Raw genomic sequence first — 13,354 nt, 5'->3', positions numbered from 1 at the left:
TGGCAGTACTGAAATTCAATCACTGGTAACTGTTGGTTTTTTCTACTTTGGGCAAAATAGTGACCCTATTTACATGTTCTAGTCAACACCATTAAGTCTTCCTTTGTTGCAGTAGCTCAGGAAGATGTTATTACAACCCTCATAAATGTTAACTAAATCTCCAGTGCTATTTTTCAAATCCTGATTTCAAGCTATTTCTTCTCGGAGACTATGCTGAAATGACCCTAGATCACAAATAAATTTTAATTAAAAATTATTTTTAAGTTGACAAAATGTGCCTATTTTAAATTGAATATCTCAAGTGAGATGAAGAAATCAGAATTATAACAAAGTATATCATATAGAGATACTGATCCTTCTCTTTTCCTGTTTCAACAGATATGTCATATCTGCACCCAAAGTACTTCGTGTTGGAGCATCTGAAAATATTGTAATTCAAGTTTATGGATACACTGAAGCATTTGATGTAACATTCTCCATTAAAAGTTATCCAGATAAAAAAATTATTTATGCTTCAGCTTCTGTTTCTTTATCCACAGAAAATAAATTCCAAAACTCTGCAATCTTAACAGTATGTATTTATCTTTTATTTTCTATAAACATATCATTTCCTATTAAAAATTCTGATAACTAAAAATAAATTTTATACTTATTTAGCAAACTGAATAAATATAAACAAAATATTATTTTAAATTACAATAAATTATTTTAAATTACAATAAAAATTCAAAAATCAAGAACCAGAAAAATTAAAGATTACAAGGGCTCTGAAGTTCTTTATACCACTGTTTCTTAAAAGTGAGTTATGTTTAAACAGTGCTAACTTAGTTAATTGGAAAGGAGATTAAAGTAGACAAATCATAAAAATTAGTGCATATCTTAAGCACCTAATTTTATCTTAACATTATCATGTATCTTTATTTGCCAATTGTTTGATATTGTGCCAAGGTCTTTTCTTCCTGTACAGACCCATTGATTGGAACGCCAAATCTTATTTACTATGTGCCACACCTTTAACGATTCATCTTTGTTCTACAGTTTCTGTTTCTTTAAAGTGGACAAAGTACTTAAAGACACTTGCGAAGAACCTGAGTGCAGAATCTTAATAGCTTCTTACTGTTTTCCAAACTTTTTCAGTACTCTCAGATATATTTCAAGCAGTTGATTTTAGTGATTAACTTTTAACCTATGTGTCAAAACCCAAGTTTTTGAAAAGCACTTGTCTTTCTTTTATTACTTTTTATGTATTAAATTTGCATACCATACAACGTAAAGTGGAAAATTATAATATTGGATATAGATATAATACAAAGTGTCCAGACATCAGTGAGGATGTTGAAGGGAAGAAATGGAGACCATGAGCTAATCCAGCAAACTGATGAAGTAAAAAAGAGCTTCTATAGCCCTTGCTGTTTTGGCTTAGTAGATGGAGCATCAACCTGCAGACTGAAGGGTCCTGGGTTTGATTCTGGTCAAGGGCACATGCCTGGGTTGTGGGCTCAATCCTCGGTAAGGGGCATGAAGGAGGCATCCAACCAATAATTCTCTCTCATCATTGATGTTTCTATCTCTCCCTCTCCCTTCCTCTCTGAAGTCAATAAAAATACATTTAAAAAAGAGAGAGCTTCAATAGTATAAATAGTTTTACTAAATGCATATAAATATTTAAGAAAAAATTTCAATTGCTTAAAACTAAATGTTGGTTATGATATTTAACACTGGAGGGCTTTGGGCAAATTTTATTTACTATTCTGCTTCTAAAATGATTAAATACACATACTTCTCCTTCTAATGAGATTACAGTGGTATTTAGAAAGTCAAAAATTTTATAACCTTACAACTATTATGTTCTTTTTTTTAATCAACATTTCTGTTACAGATACAACCCAAACAATTGCCTGAAGGACAAAACCTAGTTTCACATGTGTATTTGGATGTTTTATCAAAGCATTTTTCAAGATCAAAAAAAATGCCAATAACCTATGACAATGGATTTCTCTTCATTCAAACAGACAAACCTGTTTACACTCCAGAACAATCAGGTAGAGTATAAGGTGCTTCTTCCACTGGGGAGGACAATTGACACTACTTAGAGCTTTTTAGCACTTGAAACTATGTGGGCACAGGTTTTTAAAAGAAAAGACTTATTAATAATTTATATATCTGCAGACTAACTTTTTTACTTTCTTTTAAAAATATATTTTGGTGTATTGACCATGTATTGATTTATTTTAATGAGACTCATCTCTTTTAAGAATAATTATTGTTAAAAAACACTAAAATAACCTTGTGTTTAACAGAGTTTTTGATGCTATCAATTATTCTTACAGTAAAGGTTAGAGTTTATTCACTGAATGATGACTTGAGGCCAGCCAAAAGAGAAGTTGTTTTAACTTTCATAGTAAGTATGTTATTTATTTAAATAATAATTTAACTCATTTTTAGGGTAAGATACATTATTTCATAACCCTACCCTAATGCCATATGGACTCATTCAATGTTCAATAAATGGTGACTGAACACTTTCTGTGAATATAACATTGATCTCAATGATTTTAAACTAAATCATTTAATTATATACTTCATGATTTATTTCTTTAAGAACATCAATCACTAAAAATTAATTGAATATCTATTATGAGATTGTTTATTTGTACAATTCAAGATAAAGAATTACAATCTATGAAATTTACATTTAAGGACCTTAGAGTTTAATAATATGAAAAATAGTGCTAAATCATGAGGTAAAGATGAGCAGTTACCTATTAATAGTATAGATATATTAGTAATGGCCCTTCACTATAGGCTATAGCACCTTTTCTCCTAATTGTACACTAGGACAAATGACACATAAGCTCAGAGGGAGGACAAAATGGGGGGGATTGAAGGATGATGCAATCCTTTACTGGAATTTAATTCATAAAGAAAATCTTAAGCTGGGTCTTAATGAAAGGAATAGCCATAGGTGTTGCTTTTTTGTTTTGTTTTTTAAATAATGAACTTCCCATGGTAATATAAAGGATAGCATGAGTTTAGCTCTTACAGTTAGAAATGGGGATAGTACATAAACTGTCTGACTGATGTCAGAAGTCTGGAAGAGAACTAAGGAGAGGCAGTATCAGCTCACATACCCTTTTTCTGTCAGAAAATACTAGAGTAGATGGCCAGATGCTATTTATTCCACCTTCTACCCCTCTCAGTGGTTGAACTTGAGTGATGTAGAATCTTGACACCACACAAGGAAGAATGGATGCTAGATGTCCTGTGTAAGAGCTGCCCCAGGAAGACAGGATTGAGGAATCTGATCCCAGAGCAGTGAGAGTCAGCATGCAGAAAGTATCCTGAAAATGAAACCCGACAATGAAGGCATCTGGGTTGCTTGTCACTACTTGAGCCAATTAAGCAGAGACAGGATTGAATCGTATATGAGCATTTCATTTTCCAATATTGCTGGCAACATAGGAGAGCAGTGGTCATCCACAGAAATCTGTTCCATATCTCCTCCCCCACCCCCCAATTCCCCTATAAACAAGTTGCTTATATTGAGTAGGAGAACAAAGATTAGGAATGGGTAAAGTGGTTATAGATTACAGGCAATGCAGGCTAGTGGTTATAAAGGGTAGGCACTTCCAGGTGATTACAGTCCAGAATTCCATTGTTTTGGCAACAAAGTTGTTAATCTTTCCATGATGATAAGCAGTTCTCAGATAAGGAGAATGGACCACATTTCGAGTTTAACTCCCAGGTCCCAGGGCATACAACTCCCAGCCAGGTCAAAGCAGGCTTTCTTTAATCAGAACAAAGCAATCACGGTTAACATAGCATGATTAATATTTCTTATAACTATAGCTATTCCCTATTATTCTATCTTTGCCCCTAACAAAAACAGTACTTGAGAGAGATCATCTTAGAAGCACCATGTACAATGGACTACAGGGATAAAGTTCAGCCTAGAACAGTGGTCGGCAAACTCATTAGTCAACAGAGCCAAATACCAACAGTACAACGATTGAAATTTCTTTTGAGAGCCAAATTTTTTTAACTTAAACTATATAGTTAGGTACATTGTTATTAACTTAATTAGGGGACTCCTAAGCTGGCCTTTGCTAAAAACTCAAGGGGCCAAAGAGCCACATGTGGCTCTTGAGCCGCAGTTTGCCAACCACTGGTCTAGAAGATATTTAGCTTCAATTCGAATTCTTTTTCAAAATAGACCTTTGCAACTCAAGAAAAAAGATACCTAAAAAATCCGACCATTAATTTCACAGTGATGGCATATAGTGGTAAATTTCTGGGTTAAGTTAAAAATGGACCTCTACATGTAGTCCAGAGAAAATAAGAAACCTCATTTAACTAATTTCCAAGCCCACATACAAAAGAAAGCTGATGGGAAAGCTTTGTGAAAACTTCAAAGTTTGTTTAATTTGAATGTTTTATCAAGCTCAAAATGACCATACTGCAGCTATAAAGTATCTAGCTAATAAATGCATTATAGATTTTGGTATCTATAAAGCCTGCAAGTTCACATTTGATTAATTATAAAATCAGTTACTTCTACACTTAGGTTTTTTTTAGTTATACAAGAGAGAGTTAAGTCTCATCTAAATAACCGAGACTAGGATACCTGGAAACTGATGTGTGTGTGTGTGTGTGTGTGTGTGTGTGTGTGTGTGTCTGAAGAAATGGAGAAGGGGTCCAAAAAGAGAGAGGGAAGTGGTAATAATCTTTCTCCTTCATATTTAATTTGAAGGCATGGATATTTGTTAGTAAATATTTCTGTAGATCAAATATAATATAATTAGTTAATTTTTAAAATGCAGTTTATGTGCTTTGATGTTGTTTGTTTTTATTCAAAGGATCCTCAAGGATCAGGAGTTGACATTGTAGAAGAAAGTGATTATACTGGAATTATCTCTTTTCCTGACTTCAAGATTCCATCTAATCCTAGGTATTTTGTAAAAATATATATTTTTTATTGATTTTTTACAGAGAGGAAGGGAGAGGGATAGAAAGCTAGAAACATTGACAAGAGAGAAACATAAATCAGTTGCCTCCTGCACACTTCCTACTGGGTATGTGCCCTCAACCAAGGTACATGCCCTTGACCGGAATCGAACCTGGGACCCTTCAGTCCGCAGGTTGATGTTTTATCCACTGAGCCAAACAGGTTAGGGCTAATCCTAGGTATTTTAAAATATTTGTTAATAAAGTTTTCTCTAAAACACACATCTGGAACTTTTGGTGGTAAGGCAGATCACCAGTCAAATGAAGCAACCTACTGTGAAAGAAATGAGGATTTGCAAAATCTTTTAAAGAGTAATGAGAAACTAGACTCAATTTATGGGGGAGGGGAGAAGAGAATTTCCCAATACTTCTCATCAATCTGTTTTAATTAAACTTTGGAAGAGGGAAAAATAAATCCCAGACTTATTTACTTTCTTTCTTTTTAATCAAAACCATCAACCTTCCATTCTTTAAGAAAATCAAATAGACTATCAGTCTAAAAGGCTAGTGTGGTCCCGTGCCTTGCTCTGAAAATTATAAGCAGATTACCATTTGTAATCTTTTCTGCATAGACTATCATATTTCAAGAGGAAGGATGTTCTTGGAGCTACTTATTCCATTTGGCCTCATGTTAAAGGATTTAAGAATATGTTTAAACAGAATCCAATGTAAAAAATATTTAGGGAACACATTCCTAGTATGTGCAAAGTACAATAGGAATGAGAGATATAAAATAGGAATGAAGAATCCAAACTTCCTGCCTTCAACTTGTTTAGAGTAGGACAAATGAGATAGATGTACCTATAAATGGCCAAATTACCTTAAAGCAAAAAATTTTATGGTCATTTTTGCTTTGTCCTCTAGAAGGTAGTTTACAGTTAATTTACTATACTGAAGATTATCTAGAAATTTGGATTAAATCAGGAAATTTAAATAATTTGGATAATTTTTAAATTGTATACTTTCTTAAAAATATCACATACCCTGTATCACAGAACTGAACCTATTTTACAACTATTATCATTTCTCCAACTGTTATAATTTCTTCATCTTGTGCCATTTGCTCTGTGACAGATTATGTGTCAACCATGGTAGCTTCTCATGGACAGTATTTTCATGCACACGTTGTTTCCTCTGCTTAGATAGTGTTTTACCTTATTCTTCATAAAGCTGGGTTCTTACCATTCTGTAGAAAACAGGTTAAATGCTCCCTTTTCAAAGACATTAGTCCTGGACACATGATCTAATATAGTCCCTCTCTTTCTTTTATTCTCTTATTTCTTAGTGGCACTTATTTCAATCTTACAACTATTTATTTAGTTATTTACTTGCCTTTTATTCCCACTAGACTGTAAATTCCTCGAGGACAGGGATCGTGTTTTTATTGTTCTCTGTTATATCTTAAGCACTTCAACATAACAGACACATTGAATTAATGAAGATGATAATAGTCAATGTACTGATTGATAATCGGCATGCAAAGTAGATATTGCCTTTCCCATTTCACAAATGAAGTTAAGCAACTTCCCAAGTATCCAATTTGCTCATAAGTGAAAAAATAAAAATTTGAAATCCCATGAACTATGAGCTCTATGAAGACGGTCCTTTTTATCTTGTTTATTTTTTATCTCCAGTGTTTAATCCAGTGCTCAGTAAATAATTTTGACTGAAGGTTTTTAATTAAACCCAGATAATTTCCCTCTTTGAACAAGCCATACTTTGTTTCTATCCATTGTTTCTTTTACATGAGGTGTGAATTTTATCATCTGGATAGGCTTGACCTGAATTATATGTTTCTAGAGACATTATTATGAAATTTTATGGTCAATTTTGCTTTGTCCTCTAGAAGGTAGTTTACAGTTAATTTACTATACTGAAGATTATCTAGAAATTTGGATTAAATCAGGAAATTTAAATAATTTGGATAATTTTTAAATTGTATACTTTCTTAAAAATATCACATACCCTGTATCACAGAACTGAACCTATAAAAACTACTATAGTATAGATTTTAATATTATATTAGTATAATAAAACTTCAGAATCAAGTAAATTCTCAAGTATCATAAGCTCTTCACTTCAAAGCTATTGACAATATTAAAATAAAATACCTGAAAAAATAGCACAACATATGAAAAACTAATTACTAAACAGTTTCTAATATCCCCAAAACACTCAGCTATTTTTATTTATTGCAAATAAAATATTTACTATATACATCTTAACTTATTTGTCCCTCCTTAAAACAAGAATTGATTAGATCTCTGCTGGGTAAATTAAAAATATTTTAAGATATCTGTAATTTTAAATATCTTGCTTTCACAGGTATGGTATATGGAAAATTCAAGCTAAATATAAAGAGGACTTTTTAACAACTGGAACTACATACTTTGAAGTTAAAGAATATGGTAATTTTTGACAATTAAAATTTTATCTATAAATAATTAATGCTTTTACAATAATTATTTTCATTAATTAATTTAATGTAAACTCAATCCCTGAAGAAAAGGCAACCCACTGATATGGTCAGAAGTACTGGTGGAGGGGGTGAGTGGTTGTCCCCATTCCTAGACTCTAGTTTCAGCAAGCTTTTGTTAATCTTGAATAAGCACAAAACCTCTCTGGACCTTTGTTCCTCATCATAGAACCTGAAGAGTCCTAGTTCCTAAGGATCTTGACTAGTTAAGGTATTTTTCCAAATTATGATTTTAGGAGGAATTTACTCAGAGATGAGGTAATGGAACCCAGAAAGACTAAAAGATGATTTACTAAAGTCATTACAACCAAGTAGTGACAGAACAAGGACAGTAATTGGATTTCCTTACTTCTAGTCAATACTATTTTTCTTCCAGTTCACAAATCCCTAATATATTTATTTGGAAATTAAAGATATTTTTATTTTGAAATCAAACACATTAAAGGACTAATAATTAACATTTAAATAGATTAATATTTCCATTTTAATAGTTTTTATTAAGCAGAGTATTTTTGTGCTCTAATATCAAATTTAACTTTCTTGAAGTCATTTTTAATCTCATACAAGACTCTCAGTATGGAAGATTTGTTACACAAACTTAACAATTAAACAAAACAGTGAGAACAGATTTGTTACAATGAAACTCAACTTTTAAGGATTATAGACTTGCCCCGCCAGTGTGGATCAGTGGGTGAGCATTAACCTATGAACCAGGGGCATTTCTCATCATTGATGTTTCTCTTTATCCCTTTCCCTTTCTCTCGGAAATCAATATAAATAAATAAATAAATAAATAAATAAATAAGATAGACTCTCAATACATATAATTACAACCAACCTCCCTTTCTCAAAGTGTTTTTGCTGCTTTCTGTATATATCTGAAATTCATCTACCTCTTATTATCTGTGGCCAACCTCATTTATTCACCAGGCTCTCTCTTGGATTACTGCAAAGCCCTTGATTGCTATCTCTGCTTCCAAATTCTTTCCCCTTGGTTTTAGCCAAAATAATGTTGAAATGCAAATCTCATCACGTTATATCACTATTGAAAATTCCCCAATAGTTCCTCACTCCTTTTATAATGAAAATCAAAATCTCTAATATGAGCTGGCCTACCTTCTCTTTAGCCTCATTTTATACCACTCTCACCCTTGCTGCCCTCCAACAGTGGGTACTTTATGAATGATATTCCATCTGCCTACAACACTTTTCCCCTCCCTCATTGCCTAGCCAGTTCCTATTCACCTTCCAAGTCTCATGGGATAAGCCATTTATTCAAAAAAGCTTTCCCTGAATTCTCATTCCTGAGTAGGATTATCTGTATTTCTTCATATCTGTTTTCATAACTCTGGGCTTAGGTGTTTATCTGTGCTTATGCCTATCTTCCCTGCTTGACTGTGAGCTCGTTAAGGATGGGATTTGTGTCAGTTTTGTTCACTGCTATATCACGGTTGACAAGAGTGTCCCTGCTTATATGGATGAAAGAGTGAAATATTTTCTTGCATTTTATATCCTGGAGAGAGCACATCTACCTGGATCTTTGATAACATAGAAACACAGCCTAAAGCAACAAATGACATTGTTCTTTTACTTCTAGCCTTCACCATCCAGAAAGCACATAAACTGTATCTGTAGTTAACTATCTCACACTTGTTTGCCAGTCTATGTCCGCAATATCAGGGTCACTCAATCACCCAATTTTCTACTAACTGCTGTATATGTTAATATAATAGAATTAGAATCCAAAAGCCCTGGTACACAGCCTGAAAAAGTATAAAGAGAAAACAGTGGCATTTCAACAGGTGATATTATTTTTTCTTAGGCAATCAAGATACAAAAAAATAAAATAAAATAAAATAATATTAGGTCTAGTAATAATTAATGTCGTTTTCTAATACTTTTTTTAAATCGAATTTATTTAAACAATACAACAAAATTTAATCAACAATATAGTTGCCGTTGTTTTCTACTACTTGTGCCCAACGCTCAGGAAGCATTTTAATCCCTCTGTTGTAAAATTCTTGTGATTTTGATGCAAAAAATTCGGTCAATGCATTTTTGAGGCATTCTTCATTATTAAGTTTTTTTCCAAGAAGAAAATTTTGCAAAGAACGAAACAAATGGTAATCGGAAGGGGCAATATCAGGAGAATATGCAGGTTGAGGGAGAACTTCCCATTCCAACTGGCGCAGTTTTTCAGCAGTGATTCTTACAGTATGCGGTCGTGCGTTATCGTGGTGAAGAATTACACCCTTCCGATTAATCAGCGCGGGTTCTTTTTCTCTTAAAGCTTGGGCTAACCTTTCCAATTGGGCACTATACACTGCACTTGTAATGGTTTGGTTAGATGGTAAAAGTTCATAATGAAGAATTCCTTTAAAATTCCACCAAACACACAACATCACTTTTTTCGCATGCAAGTCAGGTTTTGGCGTGGGCTGTGGAGCCTCATTTTTGTCCAACCATTGAGGCCGCCTTTTCAAATTAACATACCCATTGTTCATCTCCGGTAACAATTTGCTCTAAAAATGGCAAACGGTTTTGACGAGAGAGGAGCGAACTGCAAATTGTGACTCTTTGATTACGGTTGTTGTCGGTCAACTCATGAGGAACCCATTTTCCAAACTTTTGGACTTTGCCAAGTGCACGCAATTGATTGGAAATTGTTTTTTGTGAACAATTTAAAGTTGTCGCAAGCTCTTGTTGGGTAATTTGAGGATTTTGCACCAAAAGAGCTTGAAGAGCTTCTTGATCAAAATTGGACACACGGCCTTGACCACTCTTGTCATCTAACGAAAAATTTCCCTCGCGAAATTTCTCAAACCAACGCTGGCATTTTCTGGCGCTAACTGCATCTTGACCAAGAGCACTACAGATGTTTTTTGCAGCCTCACTTGCTTTTCTTCCTAATTGGAACTCGTAAAGCATGCAGTGCCGAATATGCTCTTCATCGGCCATCTTCTTAGCCCTAGTTTTGCAACAAAAGCCAAACCAAACACAAACTTTTTCAAGCAAAACTCGTTAATTGCACTTCACACGTTCTGTAGATACCACATGTTTGAAGGTTATGTCAATACAAGTCAACGCCAAGCAAGATTTTAAATGAATGTTTAAAAACGACATTAATTATTACTAGATCCGATAAATGAGGGGGAATCCAACTCCTTTCTGCTCTAATTTTTACTTTTGCATGGGTATTATTTCTTATAGTTCATTATAAACTCTCTTTTTTAAATATACTAGAGGCCCAATGCACGAAATTTGTGCAAGGGGCTTGACCCTCACAGCCCAGGCTGCCTCACTGCCCCGCCCCTCGCCCATTGGTCATTCCAGAAGGCTGTTCCACCATTTGGTCTAATTAGCATGTTAGCTCTTTATTATATAGAATTTTTATTGATTTCAGAGAGGAAGGGAGAGGGAGATAGAAACATCAATGATCAGAGAATCACTGATTGGCTGTCTCCTACACGCCCCCCACTGGGGATCAAGCCTGCAACCTGGGCATGTGCCCTGACTGGAATTGAACCATGACCTCCTGGTTCATAGGTCAACATTCAACCATTGAGCCACACTGGCTGGGCATAAATTCTCTTCTTGACTGAAGTCATTGTTTTATGCTAGACTGGGTGGGTTTTGTCTACTGGACAAAAAAAGAAAATGTTAAATAAACAGGAATTTTCTATTTTTAATTTAATAAATATTTATTAAACATTTATTATGTTTAAGACTTATGAGAAGGACAAGAGGGGAAGATATATAAAGATATATAGAGAACATTTTGTTTTCAAGGAACCCACACTCCAGTCAAGAAAATAAACAATTGCCTATAATAAATGCTGTAATCTAAGTATAAAAAAAGTGCTTCTGATACAGAGATAGCTGGATTGACCTCTGATTGATAGAATAGAAGACTTCCCAGTAATGTCGTAATTGTTGTGTTGTCCCTGATAATGATGATGACTACAGCTGGATATCGTGTTGATATTACATCAACTGTACCAGACAGAAGGCTGCTCTAATTTAAGTCGTAATATTACTTTTTCTTTTTTATTTTCAGTGTTGCCACAGTTTTCTGTCTCAATAGAACCAGAAAATAGTTTCATTGGTTATAAGAACTTCAATAATTTTGAAATCACTATAAAAGCAAGGTAAGAAAGTTATTTTTTATATTATCCAGCTAAATTGAGTGCCAAAATTAGATCTGTGATTTCCCCCCAGTTTTATTAAGATGTAATTGACATATAACATTGTGAATGTTTAAGATGCACAGTATGATGATTTAATACATTTATGTTGTTGAGATCTGTGATTTATTGGCAATGTCTGCCATAAGTTTGGGATTAACTGATGGAGGAAATATTATACCTATAGTTTATTTGCTCATTCTGATGTAAGTTGGTTCTGATTTTAGCTTTGTTGTTATTCACCAGCAAAAATAATCCTAAAGAATCATTGTGTATATTTAGGAAACATCATGACTTAGGATATTGGGACTGAGATATGAAACGTGCTTCCTTTTCATTTATTAACTAGAGGCCTAATGAACCAAATTTGTGTAAGAGTAGGCTTTCCTTCCCCAGACTGCCAACAACAGCTTCTGTCTGGCACCTGGGATGCGGGCTTCCCTCCAGCCACAGGCAGGCACACAGGACTTACCTTGCAGAGCTTACCTTGCAACCCCAACTTGTTCAGAAGGACGTGTGGTCTAATTAGCATATTATACTTTTATTATTATAGACTAGTGGCCCAATGCACAAAGATTTGTGTAAGAATGGGCCTTCCTTTTCCTGGCAGCCAGCACCACCTTCACTCCAGCCGGAGCCACCTTTCAATCTTTGCTCAGGCCCGGAACTGCCTTTCTGCCTTTGCTCTGGCCCAGAGCTGCCTTTCCACCTTCCCATGTTGCCCAGAGGCCTGGAGCAGCTGGGTCAGTGAGGAACGCCCCCGGCTGCTAGGCACCTATGTATACAAATTAACCCACCAGCTTTGTTGGGTTAATTTGCATACTCATTCCTGATTGGCTGGTAGGCGTCGCGAAGGTACAGTCAATTTATACCTTTCTCTTTTATTAGTGTAGATGGCTTAATTAGCCAACTAGTGTTCCATAACTACGTCAAGACTCAATGCCTTAAAACTATGGCCAATTGTGAGTTAGCTGGCAGTTCTGCTAATCTGGACTAGGCTCATCTCAGCTGGACTCACCCATGTATCTACAGTCATTTTGCAGGTCAGCTGGAGGCTGGATGGTTTAGGGAGGTCTTACATGTTTGATAATTGGCTGGCAGTTAACTGAAGCTACAAGGATGATTGGACTATGTGCAACTCTCATCAACTAACAGGCTATCCTATAGCAGCAGAAATACTTGAAGAGAAAATATGGAAGCATAAAAGTCCTCTAAAGGCCTAAGCTTGAGACTGGCACACCATCACTTCCATCACATTCTGTTGTCCAAAGCAAGTTACAAGATCATCCCAGGAGGAAATAGACTCTCTTTACACTCTTTGCACATAAATAGCTACAAAGATGGTGAACATATTGGCAAGTGAAAATTGGGGCTAGTTTTACAAGCAATCTACCATAAAAGTTTAGGACATTAAAAAAGGCAATATCATGTAGTTATTAATAACAATAACCAATTTATATAACCTTATCAGGCAGTTTTGAAGCACTCTGTATATATTAGCTCATTTAATCTTTATGAACACTATGAAGTAGACACTATTGCTATTTCCATTTTACAAACAAAAAAATTGAGGCATAGAAATGTTCAGTAATTTGCCCAAGATTGCACAGTTAGTAAGCCACACAATCTGTCTGGTTCTGAGTCCAGGCCCTCAAATGCTGCCCTGTACTGCTTCTCTTCTAAAATAGTG

General features: G+C 34.6%; 1 protein-coding gene across 1 annotated transcript in view; it reads left to right on the top strand.

The window, feature by feature from the left end:
* The window catches only part of C5 (complement C5), an 80,944-nt gene that overhangs the window by 3,274 nt on the left and 64,316 nt on the right, over positions 1 to 13,354 (top strand). The window contains exons 2-7 of the mRNA XM_036432860.2: positions 379 to 571; positions 1,880 to 2,042; positions 2,331 to 2,401; positions 4,857 to 4,948; positions 7,330 to 7,412; positions 11,538 to 11,628. Of these exons, the coding sequence (XP_036288753.1) occupies positions 379 to 571; positions 1,880 to 2,042; positions 2,331 to 2,401; positions 4,857 to 4,948; positions 7,330 to 7,412; positions 11,538 to 11,628 (693 nt within the window). The remainder of the gene's footprint in view (positions 1 to 378; positions 572 to 1,879; positions 2,043 to 2,330; positions 2,402 to 4,856; positions 4,949 to 7,329; positions 7,413 to 11,537; positions 11,629 to 13,354) is intronic.

The sequence above is a fragment of the Pipistrellus kuhlii genome, unplaced genomic scaffold (assembly GCF_014108245.1).
Source record: "Pipistrellus kuhlii isolate mPipKuh1 unplaced genomic scaffold, mPipKuh1.p scaffold_m20_p_12, whole genome shotgun sequence".
Taxonomy (NCBI): domain Eukaryota; kingdom Metazoa; phylum Chordata; class Mammalia; order Chiroptera; family Vespertilionidae; genus Pipistrellus; species Pipistrellus kuhlii.
The sequence above is the reverse complement of the archived record's forward strand: the minus strand, read 5'-3'. Positions and strand labels throughout refer to the sequence as shown.